This window comes from Carcharhinus amblyrhynchos, chromosome 26 (genome assembly GCF_965287045.1).
Source record: "Carcharhinus amblyrhynchos chromosome 26, sCarAmb.v2.hapA, whole genome shotgun sequence".
In the NCBI taxonomy this organism is placed as follows: domain Eukaryota; kingdom Metazoa; phylum Chordata; class Chondrichthyes; order Carcharhiniformes; family Carcharhinidae; genus Carcharhinus; species Carcharhinus amblyrhynchos.
Window position 1 is genome coordinate 318,968 of NC_137349.1, and position 21,591 is coordinate 340,558.

The window sequence follows — 21,591 nt, forward strand, 5'->3', positions numbered from 1 at the left end:
CCCATCTGGTCCCGGCGACTTATCTATCTTGATAGAATTCAAAAGTTCTAACGCATCCTCTTCCTTAATATCCACATACTCAATCTTTTCCATCTGCTGCAAATCCGTAGCAAAATCTCCCAGATCAGTTTCCATCGTGAATACTGAGGCAAAGTACTCATTAAGCACCTCTGCCATTTCTTCTGGTTCCACACAGACCTTTCCCCCTTCACCTTTTATAGGTCCTATCCCTTCTCTTCTCATCCTTTTACTTTTCACATATTTATAGAAGGCCTTGGGATTCTCCTTAATCTTACCCGCCAAGGTCTTCTCTTGACCCCTTCTGGCTCTCCTAATTTCCCTTTTAAGCTCCTTTCTACAATCCTTATACTCCTCAAGATCCTTAACATCTCCTAGCTCCCTGAACCTTTTGTACACCTTCCTTTTCCTCCTGACTAGGGTCACCACAGCCTTCGTGCACCACGGTTCCCGCGACCTACCAAAACCTCCTTGTCTCATCGGAACGTTGTCGTGCAGAGCTCCAGACAAACATTCCTTGAATATCCGCCACCTTCCTTCGGTACTTTTCCCTAAGAACGCCTCCTTCCAGTTTATTTGTCCAATTAACTTCCTGACATCTTCGTATTTCCCCTTACTCCAGACAAACACCTTCCTAGCCTGCCTGATCCTATCTCGTTCCAATGCAATTGTGAAGGAGATAGAATTATGATCACCATTCCCAAGATGCTGTCCTACCGAGAGATCCATCACCTGTCCTGGTTCATTCACCAGTACCAGGTCAAATACAGCCTCTCCTCTCGTAGGCTTATCCACGTACTGTGTCAGGAAACCTTCCTGAACACACCTAACAAACTCCTCCCCATCCAAACCCCTTACCCTTGGGATATTCCAATCGATGTTTGGGAAATTGAAGCCTCCCATCACGACAACTCTGTTATTACTACATCTCTCTAGAATCTGTTTCCCTATCTGCACCTCAACTTCCCTGTCACTTCTCTGGTCATTGTAATTGTCATGAGTTTCCACCACCACCCACCCACCCCCCCATCCCCATTTCCTGATTTACAACTAAATCTGGGATCTTCCTTGTATGTTCTATTCTGAAGACAGTTGCAAAATACTTGTTCAATTCATCTGCCCTCATTTTACTTTCCATTGTTAATTCCTCAGGCTCAATTTCTATTGAGCCAATGCCCGCTGTTAAATAATTTCTTAAAATGTCAGTAGAAACTCTGACTATCTTTCTTTATATTTCTAGCTAGCTTTCTCTTGTGCTCAATTTTTGCCTCCTTGCTAATCTTTTAGTCACTCTTTTTACTGTTTTGTATATTCTGCCCTATGTCCTGACCTGTCACCCATGTTGTGCAATTATTTGTTTTTTCTTGAGTTTACTACTGTCTTTAACTCTTCAGTTAACTACAGATGATGGTCTTTCCCTTGAATTTTTTTTTCTTGATAACATGTATCTCTTGTGTTCTAATATATCCTCTTAAATGTCTCCAATGTATCTCTACTGACCTGTCCTTTTGCTAGTTTGCTTTGGCCAGCTCTGCTTTCTTGCCTTCATAATTGCTCTTTTATAAGCTTAAAATTATAAGCTTAGACCCACTCTTCTCTCCCTCAAACAGAATTTAAAATTCAATCATAATATGATCCTCCCCCTCTTCCATCTTTTAGCAACCAGTTGTCCCCTGGTCAATCTCCCAGACATGCTCTGTTCAAAAGCTGAGCTAATGCAAACACATCTGGGAGCAACTGGTTTGTGCAGAAGCCTTGGAAGTCAGCAGAGGGTCCTATAGCACCTGCCACATCACTCCTGTGGATTTCTGCAATTTAAAACAGCTATTGGAAACATCAGACGTGTACAGCTCAGCAGCAGTCAGAAGAAGTTAACCAACTTCTAAACAAGTTGAATATTCTTTAAAATAGTGGGGTAAAGTAATGGGGTATCCTTCATACCTGCTTGTCACGTACTGTAATACATTGAAAAGTATTTTTCTTGCGCACTATATGGACAAAGCATCCGGTTCATAAAGAAAAGGAAAGGGTGCAGATTATAGTGTTATAATCATAGTTAGAATGCAGGGAAAGATCAACTTAATATAAGGTAGGTCCGTTCAAAAGTCACACAACAATGCAGATCCCAAATATTGGGCACTACAGAGCTCAGTTTTGCCCCCAGGATATTTTTGTTACCTGTGGCAAATTAGATACTTATTCTTTTTACAAGCACTTTGAATTTACTTACTAATAGGGAACCAAAGAAATCACTGCATGTGGTGATAGGTGTTACATTCCCCCCTCTGGTATATATTCAACAACCAATTTGGCATATAACTTCTCAGATTCTTTACTATGTGCAGTAAGCTACTATCATGACCACGTCCACAGTTCTTGATGGATGTTACTATATTTGAGGTTTTATAAGATTATGATGTTTTGGACTGTTTCAGGGAGTCACGTGTGCTGTGCTTAAGTCTACCTCACAACAGGCTTGTGTGGTAGGGCTGTCAAAGATTCAAAGGCCTAGATTGTCTTACTGGGAAAATGGTGCGGGGCATTTACACTTGCAGGCAGCTGTGAATGCTGGTGGACAGATTGTGGGTCACCAAGTTCAAGGGTATTGTTAAAAATATCACATTGCAAAATGGTTTATTTTGAACTATCCATTTGATTCATAGTTAGGATAGAGTTTGGAATCTAAAGAAAAGCTAATCATCATTTGAGCCTGAATATAAGGCACCAGTGATTCATTTTGTCATATGGAATTGTGCAGAGGACCCATTTTAAAGGTTATACAACAATGCAGAAGCTTTCCTCAAAATATCACTGAATATCAGGCTGGATAGTCTGCCAGTGTTTGAGAGAGGCGGGGGAGTAGCCAAAGGCCGAAAGTCTGTGTGATTCCCCGCACTTGTGGGTGGAAACTTGTGCTCAGATCGAAAAGACCAAATTCATGAGTTGAAACCGGGCTGGAAGGTTCACCTAGCTTATGCTTTCGGAAGGATATCTAGTAATACTCTTGACTGTGAAGGACAGGTGGTATAATGGTTAGCACTGCTGCCTCACATCATCATGGACCTGGGTTCGATTCCAGCCTTGGGTCACTGTCTGTGTGGAGTTTGCACATTCTCCCTGCGTGTATTTTCTCCCATACTCAAGATGTGTGGGTTAGGTTGATTGGCCATACTAAATTAACCCTAGTGTCAGGGGATTGGTGGGGTAAGTATGTGGGGTTATGGGATAGAGCCTGGATGGGATTTTGGTCGGTGCAGACTTGATGGGCTGAATGGTCTCCTTCAGCACTGTAGGGATTCTCTGATTCTCTGAATACTGAGATTAGACATCACCATGCTTAGAAAGGAACAGAATAAACCCTCTGGATAGAAATAATTTTGAACCGGTTTCAGGAGAATTGAGCATTCACTGAAAGGACAGTCTAATGAATACTTGTGAAGTTTGCTTTTTCAGTTATGCTAAAAATTAAAAAGAGAAATTCCATTCTGTTTAACATGTAAGTTGCCTACAAAAATAATGTTTAGTCAGTAGAGCTTTTAAACGTGTATTACAGTAAACATCTTAAATGTGAAGTCTTGTCATTCTTTTAGCGATTAACTGGAAGTATGAATTTCTTTCAGTTTCCACAGAGATTGTAACACATTGAGGGATAAGAAAGGACAGTGATTTTTTTTAAAAGAAGGCAGCACTAAACCATTTGCCTTCAACAGTATATCAAGCTTTTTAATGCAGAGATAACAATCAAAATTTTTCCTACTCTGTTCAGATATAGCCATAGATTCATCTGGAATTATCAGCGAGACATAACGTGCACAATGCAATTGTTGCCACTTGGAGAGCTGGTAATCTAGGGAAAGCCTATTTTGCTATGCCTCTCACAGTACTATCCATTCTGCTTGCAATGTTAAGAAAAGTGATATCCACCAAAGTCCTTTGCTTACTAAAGAGAATAGACAGAAGCAGTTGAATGCTCCAGCCAAAGTTTTCAGCTAAAAACATAATGAGAAAATAGAAGATAACATAACTTGTTTTCTAAAATTATCGTTCTTCATTGTCAGCCCCAGTATGATGATGTAGTTGAGGTGCTGTCATGTTAAAGATAGACAAGCAAGTCCTTAAAATCATTTCAATCCCTGTAAACGTGATCATTGTTTAGTGCAAAACAATGCAAATAGTACATATATATTTAGCTGAAAGGTTAGCCCTAAGACAACTTATTTATGCTGGTATCTGTTTCAAGAGTTAAGGAGGCTTTTCATCCCACAAGATCTCCAACTGTGGTGATTTGATTTAGTGCTGTTATTGAAATTAGCATTTTCTTTCCAGTAACATACAACATGAGACTTAACAGACACTTTGTTATTCTTGTCCCAGTGGTTATCCAAGTTAAACATATAGATGTTCATGCCATCCTGGTGGAGCTGCTGTAGATAGACTGTCAATGGAGGGAACTGCACACACGAGGAGGGTCAGTTTTGGAGCATCTGTTGCATACAATAGAGTAACAGATGTGATAAATGGAGGTGGTGGATTTGGTTAGTTATTTTGTCAGCGGCATCCATCTAATCAGGATAGAATAAAACCAGCCTATGGTGGGTTGTCATTTCATCACTGTTGATTTTAGAACATAAGAACATAAGAAATAGGAGCAGGAGTAGGCCATCTAGCCCTTCGAGCCTGCCCCGCCATTCAATAAGATCATGGCTGATCTGTCGTGGCTCAGTTCCACATTCCCGCCCTCTCCCCATAACCCTTAATCCCCTCTCTTATCAAAAACCCATCAACCCATGTCTTAAAAATATTTAGCGAGGTAGCCTCCACCACTTCGACGGGCAGAGAATTCCAGAGATTCACCACCCTTTGAGTGAAGAAGTTCCTCCTCAACTCCGTTCTAAACCGCCCCCCCCTTTATCTTGAGGCTGTGCCCCCTAGTCCTACTGTCCTTTCTGAGCAGGAAGAGTCTCTCCACCTCTATCCTATCCATCCCATTCATCATCTTATATGTCTCAATGAGATTCCCCCCTCATTCTTCTAAATTCTAACGAGTACGAGCCTAGTTTATTCAGCCTCTCCTCATAGCTCAACCCCCTCAACTCCAGCATCAGCCTAGTAAACCTCCTCTGCACTCCCTCCAAGGCCAAAATATCCTTGCGTAAGTACGGCGCCCAAAACTGCACACAGTACTCCAGCTGCGGCCTCACCAATGCCCTATACAGCTGCAGCAAGACCTCCCTACTTTTATATTCAATCCCCCTCGCTATGAAGGCCAGCATCCCATTCGCCTTCCTGACCACCTGCTGCACCTGCAAGCTGGATTTTTGCGACTCATACACAAGGACCCCGAGGTCCCTCTGCACCGTCGCCTGCCGCAGTTTTTCTCCACTTAAGTAATAATCCTTCCTACCATTATTCCTACCAAAGTGGACCACCTCGCACTTGCCGACATTAAATTCCATTTGCCATTTCCTGGCCCATTCGCCCAGCCTATCTAGATCCTTCTGTAGACTCTCCACACCCTCCGCACAATTTGCCGTTCCACCAATCTTGATGTCATCAGCAAATTTCGACACCATACACTCGGTTCCCTCCGAGATCATCTATATAAATGGTAAATAGCTGAGGCCCCAGCACCGACCCCTGGGGCACTCCACTAGTCACCATCCGCCAATCCGAATAGCACCCGTTGACCCCCCACTCTCTGCCTCCTATTTGACAACCAATCCTCTATCCCCGCTAACACCCTACCCCCAACTCCATGTCCCCTGACCTTCTGCAGTAACCTCTTGTGAGGTACCTTGTCAAACGCCTTCTGAAAATCCAGAAAGACCACATCCACCGGCTCTCCTCTATCCACCGCCCTAGACACATCCTCATAGAACTCCAGTAAATTTGTCAGACACGACTTCCCTTTAACGAAACCGTGCTGCATCTGCTCTATCAAGCAATTCCCCTCAAGATGCCTCGCTATTTCCTCCTTGATGACGGATTCTAACATTTTACCTACGACAGACGTTAAACTAACCGGCCTATAATTCCCTGCCTTTTGCCTGCCACCCTTCTTAAACAATGGCGTAACATTAGCCGTTTTCCAATCTTCCGGCACTTCCCCGGAATCCAGCGACATCTGGAAAATAACCACCAAGGCATCCACTATCACCTCTGCCATTTCTTTCAGAACCCTCGGATGCATTCCATCCGGTCCATATATTTTGAATATATGAATCAGGCTGAATATATTTGAATATGTAATTTCAAAGTTCAAATGTCACTATATTGTGGTAAATGTATAGTGCAGCAAAGAAGAATGTCTAAGTTTGATACCTGATCTGTTTTGAGTCAGCTATTTGAATCAGGGGTGTGGTAAGCGTACTTGTCAGTCTCTGGTTCTCTGTTTTCGATTGCTCTGTAATGATCTCTGCTCGAAGTACACCAAATGTGACCATCTGATAAGGACAGCAATACATTCACTGACAGCCCATCTCCTTAAAGCTTCTTGACTTTTTTTTTTAAGATTTGTAAATTTTAACTCTTGGATGAGATTAAAAATAAAGCAGACAAGCACAATGGTTTGCAAAGAAGAGGAGTTTTGCAATGTGCACTAAGATAAAAGCAAGGTGCTTCAGATGTGGCATAAAGGGCTACGGGGAAAAAGCAGGGAAGTGGAATTAGGATGAGATGCAGATCAGCTATGGTAATATAGAATGATGAAGTGGGTTCGAGGGATAAAATTGCCAACTCTTGTTCCTAATTCCTATGCTGGAAATCTGAAATAATAAGAACTGGAAAAACCCAGCATGTCTGGCAGCATCTGTAGAGAGAGAAAATCGAGTTAATATTTTGAATGCAATATGACTTTTTTGGAACCAAGGAGAAGTAGGAATAGGACATAGAACATTACAGTGCAGAACAGGCCCTTCGGCCCACGATGTTGCGCTGACAAATTAAGAGAAAAGCAATGACCCTCTAACCTAAACCAATCCCTTTCCATCCATAAACCTATCCATGGACCTCTTAAACGCCCCCAAACTAGGTGTATCTACAACTGCAGCAGGCAGGGCATTCCATTCCCCCACCACCCTCTGGGTAAAGAACCTACCTCTGACATCCGTCCTATAACTACCACCCCTTAATTTAAAGCTATGTCCCCTCGTGCTAGCTTTCTCCATCCGAGGAAAAAGGCTATCACTGTCCACCCTATCTATACCTCTAATCATCTTGTATGTTTCAATAAGGTCTCCTCTTTAGCCGCCTTCTTTCCAACGAAAACAACCCCAAATCCCTCAGTCTCTCCTCATAGGACCTTCCCTCCATACCAGGCAACATCCTGGTAAACCTCCTCTGCACCCTCTCCAATGCCTCCACATCCTTCCTATAATGTGGGGACCAGAACTGTACACAATACTCCAAGTGCAGCCGCACCAGAGTCTTGTACAGTTGCAACATGACGTTGTGGCTCCTAAATTCAATCCCCCTACCAATAAACGCCAAGACACCGTATGCCTTCCTAACAACCCTATCAACTTGATCTCCAACTTTCAGAGATCTATGCACGTATACACCTAGATCCCTCTGTTCGTCAACACTATTCAGAGTCCTACCGTTAGTCCTATACTCTACACATCTGTTATTCCTGCCAGAGTGAATTACCTCACTTTTCCGCATTAAACTCCATCCGCCACCTCTCGGCCCAGCTCTGCAACTTGTCCAAGTCTCTCTGTAAACTATGACACCCCTCTTCGCTACCTACCACTCCTCCGACTTTGGTGTCATCAGCAAATTTACTAATCCATCCTTCTTTACCCTCATTTATAAAAATTACAAACAGCAGTGGCCCCAAAACAGATCCCTGAGGCACACCACTTGTAACCGAACTCCATGACGAATACTTCCCATCAACCACCACCCTCTATCTTCTATCAGCTAGCCAATTCCTGATCCAATTAACTAAATCACCCTCAATCCCATACATCTGCATTTTCTGCAGAAGCCTTCCATGGTGAACCTTATCAAACGCCTTACTAAAGTCCATATATACCACGTCAACTGCCTTACCCCCATCTACCTCTTTGGTCACTTTTTCAAAAAACTCAATGTTAGTAAGGCATGACCTACCCTTCACAAAACCGTGCTGACTATCTCCATTTAATTCATTACTCTCTAAATAACTATAAATCCTATCCCTAATAATTTTTTTCTAATACTTTGCCCACAACAGAAGTAAGACTCACCGGTCTATAATTCCCAGGGAAGTCTCTATTCTCCTTCTTAAACAATGGGACAACATTCGCTATCCTCCAGTCTTCTGACACTATACCTGTGACCAACGACGACCTGAAGATCAGAGCCAGAGGCTCTGCAATCGCCTCTCTTGCCTCCCAGAGAATCCTAGGGTAAATCCCGTCCGGCCCAGGGGACTTATCTATTTTCAAACCCTCAAGAATATCTAGCACATCCTCCTTGTCTACTGTAATACTATCCAGTTTACAACCCTGTAACCCAGTGTTCTCCACAACTACATTGACATCTCCCTGCGTGAATACTGAAGAGAAATATTCGTTCAGTGCCTCTCCAGTCTCTTCCGGTTCCACACACAACTTCCCACTGCTGTCTCTGACTGGCCCTAATCTTGCCTTAACCAATCTTCTATTCTTAACATATCTAAAGAAAGCCTTAGGATTCTCCTTAATCCTATCAGCCGAAGTCTTCTCGTGTCCTCTTTTAGCCCTTCTTGACTCACTCTTTAACTCCCTTCTGGCTAATCTATAGCTTTCCAGTGCAGTACCTGAGCCCTCAAGCCTCATCCTGACATAAGCCTCCTTTTTCCTTTTAACCAGCGAATCAACTTTTTTAGTGCACCACGGTTCCCTTGCTCGACCATTTCCTCCTTGCCTGACAGGGACATACTTATCAAGGATTCGCAGTAGCTGCTCCTTGAATAAACTCCACATTTTAGATGTTTCAAGTCCCTGTAGTTCTCTAGTCCAACCTATACTCCCTAATTCTCTCCTAATAGCCTCATAATTACCCTTACCCCAGCTATAACTACTGCCCCGAGGTTCATGCCTATCCCTTTCCATCACTAAGGTGAACGTAACCGAATTGTGGTCACTATCACCAAAATGTTCACCGACTTCCAAGTCTAACACCTGGTCTGGCTCATTTCCCAGCACCAAATCCAATATAGCCTCACCTCGAGTTGTGATGAGTTTAATGCTTTCGAAAAAAGGGGCAGGTAGAACTAACAAAAAGATCAGGTATAATTAGAGGAAGGGCAGTTCAATGGCAAATTTGTCATGGAACACAAGGCAAAGACAGTGGAAATTATAGTATTAATGGTCCAGAGTAGATGTTCATTGCAGAATAAAGATCAGCACACTCAAAAAAAAAGTGAATGAGGTAGACACTTGTGTGGGTTGGGGTGGGGAAATTCAAAATAGAAGACAGCATTCATGGTCTGAAGTTGCAGGACTTAATGTTGAGTTTAGAAGGCTGTAAAGTGCCTAGTCAGAAGATGAGTTTTCCAGCACTTCAGTTTTTTCTGTTTTTAATTTGTATTGTATATCTCCAGAATTCTACTGAAAATGGTGAAAAGTTGTCCCCTTGCAGCAACGCTATTTATTCCCAGGTTGGGGTCAGAGCTAAAGATTGCTGTCATACTAAAATTTGTCAAGTTTAATTCAGAAGAAAGTTTTAAATACGAGATGGACATTGTTTTTAAAAATACATGTAGATGAAAACTTAATCCCAGGCTAACCTATATTTGGTGTAAGGATGCAATCGTCTTTTTAAGACTGAGAAGGAACTGATGAAATTTAAACTTCGCACCTAAATCTAAACAGGAATGCATTTTATGTTTATGACGCTTGCTATCTGTTATGGTTTGGCATTTCCCCAGATCTGCTTTGTCTTCTGCTTGCAGGAAAAGCACAGATGCATAACCAGTTCAAGTCTCCTTTGATCTAAATCTTTGACCTATGCCCGTCTTCTGTACTTTAAGGACTAATGTGCTCAGGATTGACAATTTATTCCCAAAACTACTCCATAATTTTTCAGAAGGGCACATGAAGTTCCCAACACGTAGCTGTATCCTTTCTGAAAGATGGAAAACATATTTACAGTATACTAATTTGTACAGACTAAAACTATATTGATACCGGGGATGAAAAGGTTGACGTCTGAGGAGAGATTGAACAGTTTGGGCTTATACTCGCTGGAGATTAGAAGGCTGAGAGGGGATCTGATTTGAGGTATATAAAATATTGAAAGTATTCGATGAAGTAAATGTAGACTAAATGTTCCCCTTGTGGGGCATTATAGAACAAGAGGCTGGTCACAGGTATAGACTGAGAGGTGATAGATTTAAACCTGAGGTGAGGAGGAACTACTTCTCACCGAGGGTAGTGAATTTGTGGAATTTGCCGCTCCGTAGCCTGGTGGAATCTGAGTCATCGGTTTCATTAAGGAGATAGATATGTTCTGATTTATATGAAAAAGAGTTAAAGGGATATGGGGACAGGTAGGGAGGTGGGTTTGAAACCAGGGAGGGATCAGCCTTGATCTGATTGAATGGTGAAGCAGACTCGGAGCTGAATTGCCTACTGCTCATTCTTGTGTTCCTACTTGGTCATCGGTAAATTAACCGAGGAGCAAACGATATCAAAAGGCGCTGTACCTAAGGAAGTACTTAAAAATTGGAATTAGTCCATAAGTAGTTAAATAGCTCTCTTTTTTTTAAAGAATATATTTTTTGCAGTGTATGGTTCACAAAGTTTTATCGAACAATCTTAAGATATGCTATTCCGTCTGGAAAACTTGATTTCACCTGTGGAGTTTGGATTTCCTGGCAGATTTGTAAATGTTAGGAAACTGTGTTAGTTCTTTGATCCCTGCACACAATCCATGATAATCTGAATGGTGGATACAAACCAGGTAATTCTGACTGGTTTGAGTGCTTATTGATGCATTGACTTTATAATTTAAATGGCACTGTGAAATTTAACCCTGCATCAACCACCCAGGCCTTGCCCCATGAACAGCCAGTCTTCTGATTTTCATTTGGAAATTGGGTAAAGGAATACTGTAATCACTTGCATTTTGTAAAATAAGAAATAGTGGAAGCAGGAAGTGGACACTTATCCGGCATAAAAAGAACAGAGAAAACCCAAATCTCTACAGAAGCTGAGGAGGCATTCTATAACTTATTTTTGACAGGTCTATTGGCGAGGGCCAAAGGGAAAACTGAGACTTTTTTGGAAGAGCCAGAAATATTTATTCCTAATCTTCCTTCAAAATTCTGTTTACTCCAGGGTTTAGACCAGCACTTGCTTTCCTTACCGCAAGGCAGCTATGGACAGTTTACATTTGGCATTTTGGATGACCCCTTTGATCCCTTCGCCTTTGGAGCCAACCAGAGTGCAGAAGAAAACAGAGACTCTGAAACTAGAAGGGAACGAGAACACCAGTCCCGGCCACGGTATAGTTCCAGACAACCCAGAGCACCTCGGTTCCCATCACGGCGTCCTACAACACGAAACGAAGGAGTTCCGACTCTCGAAGGGTAGGTGTACCTCCTGGAATTTCAGCATTCAACCAGGAGAAGAAACTTGCTTCTAGTAAGAAATGTTTACTTGCCTTTAGCTGTAGCTTACAGTAAAGCTGCTATTTGGTGTTTATTTTACTACCATGTCTAATTTAGTTTCAGGAAGGTTATTATTGGTGGCATCTATGTTTGCAATCTGGGCAATGTGGGTGAGAGTTGAGTGAGGATTTCACAACAGCACATGCAATTCAAACACTGCAACTGCATTTTAGGTTGTGATGTTAATTTAAATATATTTAAATTTAAATATTTTTGTGTATGTTGTATAATAAAAACAATGGCTGTATATTTTAATTTATTCATGGTTGGAAAATATGCTTGCACGTTTGTCGTTTGAAATGATATTCACACTTTCAAACTTTTCTTTCATTTGTTACAGAATTATTCAGCAATTGGTTAATGGAATCATTGCACCTACAGCAGTGCCAAACCTGGGATTGGGCCCATGGTAAGCTGCATTAAAGTTGCTGAAAATGTTTATATTGTAGTTTGAATGCATAGTTATTAAACTCCATAGCCATCGTAATGAGGCAGGTAGAATTAGGGATCTTCTTGTGAGAGAGCCTTTTGGAACGAGTGATCATAGTATGGTTGAATTTCTGATGCAGATGGAGGATGAGAAAGTAGGGTCCCAAACCTGTGTCCTCTGTTTGAACAGAGGGGAGTATGATAAGATGAGGGCAGAATTGGCTAATGTAGATTGGGGTGCAGATTGGTTGGTAGGACAGCTGAGGAACAGTGGAGGATTTTTAAGGAGGTCTTTTTCGGTACTCAGCAGAAATATATTCCGATGGTAAAGAAGGACTGTAAGAAAAGGGATAACCGGCTGTGGCTATCGAAGGAAATAAAGGAGAGTATTAAACTAAAAACCGATGCGTACAGAGCGGCTAAAAATAGTGGGGAATTAGAAGATTGGGAAAGATTTAAAAAACAACAAAGAATGACTAAGAAAGCGATGAAGAAAGATAGAATATGAAACTAAACTAGCTCTAAATATCCTTGCGGTACACCACTTGTAACTGAACTCCAGGTTGAATATTTCCCATCAACCACCACCCTCTGCCTTCTATCAGCTAGCCAATTCCTGATCCAAACTGCTAAATCACCCTCAATCCCATGCATCTGCATTTTCTGCAATAGCCTACCGTGGGGAACCTTATCAAACGCTTTGCTAAAATCCATATATGCCACGCCAACTGCCTTACCCTTATCCACCTCTTTGGTCACCCTTTTCAAAAAACTCTAAGGTTTGTGAGGCACGACCTACCCTTCACAAAACCGTGTTGACTATCCCTAATCAATTTATTTCCCTCTAGATGATTATAAATCCTATCCCTTATAATTCTTTCCAAAACTTTGCCCACAACAGAAGTAAGGTTCACTGGTCTATAATTCCCAGAATGGTCTCTACTCCCCTTCTTGAACAAGGGGACAACATTTGCTATCCTCCAGTCTCCCGGCACTATACCTGAAGCCAATGACAACATGAAGATCAATGCCAAAGGCTCTGCAATCTCCTCCCTAGCCTCCCAGAGAATCCTAGGGTAAATCCCATCCGGCCCAGGGGACTTATCTATTTTCATACTCTCAAGAATTGCCAACACCACCTCCTTATGTACCTCAATCCCATCTAGCCTACTACCTGGTATCGCAGTATTCTCCTCGACTACACTGACTTTTTCCTGCGTGAATACTGATGAAAAATACTCATTCAGTGCCTCTCCTATCTCTTCAGGCTCCACGCACAACTTCCCACTGCTGTCTCTGACTGGCCCTAAACTTGCCCTAACCAATCTTTTATTCTTGACGTACCTGTAGACAGCTTTAGGATTTTCCTTGATCCTATCCGCCAAAGTCTTCTCATGTCCTCTTCTAGCTCTTCTTAACTCTCTCTTTAGCTCCTTCCTGGCTAATTTATAACTCTCCAGTGCCCTAACTGAGCCTTCACGTCTCATCTTTACATAAGCCGCCTTCTTCCTCTTCACCAGAGATTCAACTTCCTTAGTACACCACGGTTCCCTCGCTCGACCACTTCCTCCCTGCCTGACAGGTACATAATTATCAAGGACTCGCAGTAGCTGCTCCTTGAATAAGCTCCACATTTCAGATGTTCCCAGCCCCTGCAATTTCCTACTTCATCCTATGTATCCTAAATCTCGCCTAATAGCCTCATAATTACCTTTCCCCCTTCGGTATATTCCTATCCCTTTCCATCACTAAGGTAAACGTAACCAAATTGTGGTCACTATCACCAAAGTGCTGACTTACCTCCAAGTCTAACACCTGGTCTGGTTCATTACCCAGTACCAAATCCAATGTGGCCACACCTCTTGTTGGCCTATCTACATACTGTCATGAAACCTTCCTGCACACATTGGACAAAAACTGACTCCTCTAACATGCTTGAACTATAGCTTTTCCAATCGATATTTGTAAAAGTTAAAGTCTCCCATAACTATCCTGTTACTTTCGCATCTGTCCAGGATCATCTTTGCAATCCTTTCCTCTACATCCCTGGAACTTTTTGGAGGCCTATTTAAAAAAATCTCCCAACAGTGTGATCTTTCCTTTCCTGTTTCTAATCTCAGCCCATATTACCTCAATAGACAGGCCCACATCAAACGTCCTTTCTGCCACCGAAATACTGTCCTTGACTAACAATGCCACGCCTCCCCCTCTTCTACCACCTTCTCTGCTCTGACTGAAACATCTGAACTCCGGAACCTGCAACAACCATTCCTGTCCCTGCTCTATCTATGTCTCCGAAATGGCCACAACATTGAAGTCCCAGGCACCAACCCAGGCTGCAAGTTCGTCCACCTTATTGTGTATGCTCCTCGCATTAAACTATACACACTTCAAACCACCCTGTCACCTGCCAATACACTGCTGTGACCTAGAAACCTTCCTCATCTTTCCAATTTATGGGGGTCCAGAGGAACAATGAGGTCGATTCTCCGAGGTGAGTAACTTTTAAAAGTGAAAAAAAACTACTTCCTAGGCCTCCCTGTGACTACTTCCTGTATCCGGATACAGGAAGTAGTATACAGTATTCTGATACAGGAAGTTGATGGAGACGATTCTGAGGGACAAGATTTATGAGCATTTAGAGCAGTTTAGAATGATCAGAAATAGTCAGCACGGCTTTGTCAAGGGCAGGTCGTGACTTACGGGCCTAGTTGAGTTCTTTGAAAATGTGACTGAACACATTGACGAAGGAAGAGCGGTGGATGTGGTTTACATGGACTTTGATAAGCAAGGCGTTTCCATGCAAGACTTCTTGAAGGTGAGAGGACATGGGATCGAAGGGGCTTTGGCCTTGTGGATCCAGAACTGGCTTGCCTGCAGAAGGCAGAGAATGGTTGTGGATGTGTCTTTTTCTGCATGGAGGTCGGTCACCAGTGGAGTGCCCCAGGGATCTGTTCTAGGACCCTTGCTGTTTGTCGTTTTCATAAATGACCTGGATGAGAAAGTGGAGGGATGGGTTAGTAAGTTCGCCGATGACACGAAGGTTGGTGGTGTTGTGGATAGTCTGGAGAGGTGTCAGAAGTTGCAGCGTGACATAGATAGGATGCAAGACTGGGCGGATAAATGTGTAGTGGCCCATTTTGGCAGGTCTAATGGGATGAAGGAGTATAATATCAAGGGTGGGGGAGTCTTAGCAGTGTTGAGGAGCAGGAGGTCCTTAGGGTCCGGGTCCATAGGACTCTTAAATTGGCCTCGCAGCTGGAGGATGTGGTCAAGAAGGCATATGGTGTGCGAGCCTTCATTAATCAAGGGATTGAGTTTAGGTGTTGGGAGGTAATGCTGCAACTTTATAAGACCCTTGTCAGACCCCACTTGGAGTACTGTACGCAGTTCTGGTCGCCTCACTACAGGAGGGATGTGGAAGCTATTGAAAGGGAGCAGAGGAGATTTACAAGGATGTTGCCTGGATTGGGTGGCATGCCTTATGAAGATAGGTTGAGGGAGCTTAGGTCTCTTCTCCATGGAGAGACGAAGGTTGAGAGGTGACCTGACAGAGGTTTATAAAATGTTGAGAGGAATAGATAGGGTGGATTTTCGGAGGCTATTTCCCAGGGCTGAAATGGTCACTAAGAGAGGACACAGGTTTAAGGTGCTGGGGAGCAAGTACAGAGGAGATGTTGGGGTAAGTTTTTCACTCAGGGTGGTGAGTGAGTGGAATTGTCTGCCATCGGTGGTGGTAGAGGTGAACTCGCAGGGGTCTTTTAAAAGGCTTCTGGATGAGTACATGGGATTTAACGGCATTGAGAGTTATAGATTGTTCTATGGCCTGCTAGGTATGGATATGATCGGCGTAACGTGTGGGTCGAAGGGCCTGTTTGTGCTGTGGTGTTTCGTTCTATCTGCAGTTGCATTTCTTTCCCATCACTTATGGGATGTGGGCATTGCAGAGTAGGCCAGCTTATCTTGTCCATCAGGTAACCTTCAGAAGATGGTGATGAACTGCCATCTTGAACCACCCTCATCTTTGAGGTGAAGGGATACCCATTGTGCTGTGAGAGAGGGAGTTCCTGGATTTTGATCCAGTGACAGTAAAGGAATGCAATACATAAGAAGATAAGAAATAGGAGCAGGAGTAGGCCACCTAGCCCCTCGAGCCTACCCTGCCATTCAATAAGATCATGGCTGATCTGTCGTGGCTCAGTTCCACATTCCCGCCCTCTCCCCATAACCCTTAATCCCCTTGCCTATCAAAAACCCATCAACCCGCGTCTTAAAAATATTGAGCGAGGCAGCCTCCACCACTTCAACGGGCAGAGAATTCCAGAGATCCACCACCCTTTGAGTGAAGAAGTTCTTCCTCAACTCCATTCTAAACCGCCCCTCCTTTATACTGAGGCTGTGCCCTCTAGTCCTGCTGTCCTTTCTGAGCGGGAAGAGCCTCTCCACCTCTATCCTATCCATCCCATTCAACATCTTATACGTCTCAATGAGATCTCCCCTCATTCTTCTAAACTCTAACGAGTACAAGCCTAGTTTATTCAGCCTCTCCTCATAGTTCAACCCCCTCAACTCCGGAATCAGCCTAGTAAACCTCCTTTGCACTCCCTCCAAGGCCAAAATATCCTTGCATAAGTGCGGCGACCAAAACTGCACACAGTACTCCAGCTGCGGCCTCACCAGTGCCCTATACAGCTGCAGCAAGACCTCCTACTTTTATATTCAATCCCCCTCGCTATGAAGGCCAGCATCCTATTCGCCTTCCTGACCACCTGCTGCACCTGCAAGCTGGGTTTTTGCGACTCATGTACAAGGACCCTGAGGTCCCTCTGCACCGTCGCCTGCTGCAGTTTTTCGCCACGTGAGTAATAGTCCTTCCTACCATTATTCCTACCCAAGTGGACCACCTCACACTTGCCAACATTAAATTCCGTTTGCCAGTTCCTGGCCCATTCGCCCAGCCTATCTAGATCCTTCTGCAGGCTCTCCACACCCGCCGCACAATTTGCCGTTCCACCAATCTTGGTGTCACCAGCAAGTTTCGACACCATACACTTGGTTCCCTCCTCCAGATCATCTATGTAAATGGAATAGCTGAGGCCCCAGCACCGACCCCTGGGGCACTCCACAAGTCACCAACCGCCAATCCGAATAGCACCCATTGACCCCCACTCTCTGCCTCCTATTTGACAGCCAATCCTCTATCCACGCTAACACCCTACCCGCAACTCCATGCCCCCTGACCTTCTGCAATAACCTCTTGTGAGGCACCTTGTCAAACGCCTTCTGAAAATCAAGAAAGACCACATCCACCGGCTCTCCTCTATCCACTGCCCTAGACACATCCTCATAGAACTCCAATAAATTCGTCAGACACGACTTCCCCTTAACGAAACCGTGCTGCGTCTGCTCTACCAAACAATTCTCCTCAAGATGCCTCACTATTTTCTCCTTGATCACGGATTCTAACATTTTTCCTACAACAGACGTTAAACTAACCGGCCTATAATTCCCCGCCTTTTGCCTGCCACCCTTCTTAAACAATGGCGTAACATTAGCCGTTTTCCAATCTTCCAGCACTTCTCCGGAATCCAGCGATGTTTGGAAAATAATCATCAAGGCATCCACTATCACCTCCGCCGTTTCCTTCAGAAGCCTTGGATGCATTCCATCCGGTCCTGGGGACTTGTCCACAATCAGTCCCTCCAGTCTGTCGAGCACTGCCTCTCTAGTAACAATAATGTCATTCAGGCCCTCCACTCCTACCATCTTTCCATCGCTAACACCCGGCAAATTATTCACGTCCTCGTCCGTGAAGACCGAAACAAAAAAGCTATTCACGGCCTCAGCCATTTCCCCATCCCCTACCACTAAGTCCCCCCTCTCATCCTCTAAGGGTCCAACATTCACCCTAGCCAGCCTCTTCCTTTTTATGTATTTATAAAAACTCTTGCTATCCTTTTTTATATTAAGCGCTAGCCCAGCTTCGTAGTTTATCCTACCCTTCTTTATCAATTTCTTTGTCATTCTTTGACATTTAAACCTCTCCCAATCCTCTTCTCGCCCACTACTCTTAGCTACTCTAAACGCATCCACTTTTAATTTAACACTTTCCTTCACCTCCTTTGTTATCCACGGCTGATTACCTCTCCTCCGATCCTTTTTAACCATCGGAATAAATTTCTGCTGAGCACCAAGAAAGATCGCCTTAAAGATCCTCCACTGTTCCTCAGCAGACCTACCTTCCAACACACTCCCCCAGTCAACATTCACCAATTCCTCTCTCATCCTACCATACTCCCCTCTGTTCAAACAAAGGACACATGTCCAGGAACCCACTTTCTCCTGCTCCATCTGCATCAGAAACTCCACCATACGATGATCACTCTTCCCAAGAGGATCCTTCACCACAAGGTCCCTAATTCTACCCGCCTCATTACATAACACCAGATCCAAGATAGCTCGCTCCCTCGTCGGCTCCACCACACACTGTTCAAGGAAACTATCCCGGCAGCATTCCAAGAACTCCTCAAGCCCACCGCGTCCAACATGGGTCGACCAATCAATATGTAGATTGAAATACCCCATAATTACCGCCGTTCCATTCCTGCACGCCACATTTATTTGTGCGGTAACAGCCCGCCCCACCTCCAGATCATTATTTGGGGGCCTATAAACGACACCCACCAGCGTCTTCCTCCCTTTGCTGTTCCTAATCTCCACCCACAACGATTCCACGTTCTGCTCTTTGGTTCCTATATCATCCCTTACTACCACCCTGATGCTATCCTTAATCAGCAGAGCTACGCCCCCCCCTTTTTCCTCCTTCCTATCCTTCCTAAACATTTGATACCCCTAGACATTCAGCTCCCAGTCCCTGTCACCTTGCAGCCACGTCTCTGTAATGGCCACCAGATCATATCCATTTGTGCTGATCTGCGCCACTAGCTCATCCACTTTATTCCGAATGCTTCGTGCATTCAGATAAAGTGCCTTCATCCCAGCCTTCACCTGCACCCTATTTGCCAGAATGCCACCAACCGTACTCACGCCCCCTACTCCTTTTATTATTGGGACATCCTTGGCCTCCCCCCTTACCTGCACCCTCTCCTTTGCTTTCCCGTAATGTCACCTACCCTTGCACCCTTCCCCCCCCCCCCTCCCCTAATTAGTTTAAAGCCCTAACTACAGTCCTATTTAACTGATTTTGAGACTATGCCCTCTAGTCCTGCTATCCTTTCTAAGCGGGAAGAGTCTCTCTACCTCTACCCTATCTATCCCCTTCATTATCTTGTATGTCTCTATAAGATCCCCCCTCATCCTTCTAAACTCCAACGAGTACAGACCCAGTCTATTTAGTCTCTCTTCATAGGCTAACCCCCTCATCTCCGGTATCAGCCTAATGAACCTTCTCTGCACTCCCTCCAAGGCCAATACATCCTTTCGCAAGTGTGGCGACCAAAACTGCACACAGTACTCCAGCTGCGGCCTCACCAGTACCCTGTACAGTTGCAGCAAGACCTCCCTGTTTTTAAATTGTATCCCCTTCGCTATAAAGGCCAGCATCCCATTTGCCGCCTTGATCACCTGCTGCACCTGCAGACTGGGTTTTTGCGATTCGTGCACAAGGACCCCCAGGTCCCTCTGCACTGTAGCATGCTGCAGCTTTTTGCCTATTAAATAATAATCCCTCCTACTATTATTTCTGCCAAAGTGGATAGCCTCACACTTGCTAACGTTGTACTCCATCTGCCAGGTCCTCGCCCACTCGCTCAGCCTATCCAGATCTCTCTGCAGACTTTCCGCACCTTCCACGCAATTTGATTTTCCACTCATCTTCGTGTCATCAGCAAATTTTGCTACCCTACATTCAGCCCCCTCCTCCAGATCATCCATGTAAATGGTAAACAGTTGAGGCCCTGGCACCGATCCCTGGGGCACTCCACTAGTCACCAACTGCCAACCAGAATAGCACCCATTGATACCAACTCTCTGCTTCCTATTAGACAACCAATCCTCTATCCACTCTTTTCAAGTCATGATGGTGAGTAACTTGGAGGGGAACCTCCAGCTGGTGGTATTGCCAGGTACCTACTGCTCTTGACCTTGTAGATGGTAGTGGTTGTGGGTTTGCAAGGTGCTGTCTAAGCAACCTTGGTGAGTTCCTTCAGTGCATCTTGTACATAATGCACATAGATGCTATACGTTTGGTGGTTTAGGGATTGAATGTTTATGGAAGGGGTAACAATCAAGCGGGCTGCTTTTTCTTGGATGGTGTTGAGTTCTTCGGTATCGTTGGAGCTGCACTTATCCAGGCAAGTGGATAGTATCATATTGCACTCCCCAGTTGTGCTTTGTAGATGGTGGACAGGCTTTGGAGTGTCAATATTCTTGGTCTTCTGCTCCAGTAGCCAGAGTATTTATGTTGGTAGTCCAGATCAGTTTCTAGTCAATGGTAACCTTCAGGATGCTGAAAATGGGGAACTCATCATTGGTAATCTCATTGAATGTTAAAAGACAATGCTTAGATCCCCTCTTGCTGGAGATGGTCATTGCCTGGAACTTGTGTGGCATGAATGTTGGTTGCTGCTTGTCAGTCCAAGCCCATATATGTCCAGGTTTTGCTGCATTTAGACATGAAGTGCTTCAGTATCTGAGGAGTCACAAATGGTGCTGAACACAGTACAGCACAGTACAGGCCCTTCAGCCCTCAATGTTGTGCTGACCTATGTCCAATCCCAAGATCAAGTTATCCCACTCCCTATCATTCTGGTGTGCTCCATGTGCCTATCCAGTAACTGCTTCAAAGTTCCTAAAGCGCCTGACTCCACTATCACAGGCAGTCTATTCCACACCCTAACCACTCTGAGTAAAGAACCTACCTCGGACATCAGAAGTGGCAGATGGACTTCAACGCGGATAAATGTGTAGTGGTCCATTTTGGCAGATCCAATGGGATGCAGGAGTACAATATCAAGGGCAGGAGTCTTAGCTGTGTTGAAGAGCAGAAGGACCTTGGGGTGCGGGCCCATAGGACTCTTAAATCGGCCTCGCAGGTGGAGGATGTGGTCAAGAAGGCGTATGGTGTACTGGCCTTCATTAATCGAGGGATTGAGTTTAGGAGTCGGGAGGTAATGCTGCAACTTTATAAGACCCTTGTCAGACCCCACTTGGAGTACTGTGCACAGTTCTGATCGCCTGACTACAGGAAGGATGTGTAAGCTATAGAGAGGGTGCAGAGGAGATTTACAAGGATGTTGCCTGGATTGGGAGGCATGCCTTATGAAGATAGGTTGAGGGAGCTAGGTCTCTTCTCCCTTGAGAGGCGACCTGATAGAGGTTTATAAAATGTTGAGAGGAATAGATAGGGTGGATTCTCAGAGGTTATTTTCCAGGGCTGAAATGGTCGCTACGCGAGGACACAGGTTTAAGGTGCTGGGAAGCAAGTACAGAGGAGATGTTAGGGGTAAGTTTTTCACTCAGAGGGTGGTGAGTGAGTGGAATCGGCT

General features: G+C 44.3%; 1 protein-coding gene across 2 annotated transcripts in view; it reads left to right on the forward strand.

Moving 5' to 3' along the window:
• The window catches only part of rnf126 (ring finger protein 126), a 93,817-nt gene that overhangs the window by 48,457 nt on the left and 23,769 nt on the right, over window positions 1-21,591 (forward strand). For both annotated transcript variants that reach the window (XM_080212760.1, XM_080212761.1), the window contains exons 4-5: window positions 11,325-11,575; window positions 11,997-12,065. In XM_080212760.1, coding sequence (XP_080068886.1) covers window positions 11,325-11,575; window positions 11,997-12,065 — 320 coding nt within the window. The remainder of the gene's footprint in view (window positions 1-11,324; window positions 11,576-11,996; window positions 12,066-21,591) is intronic.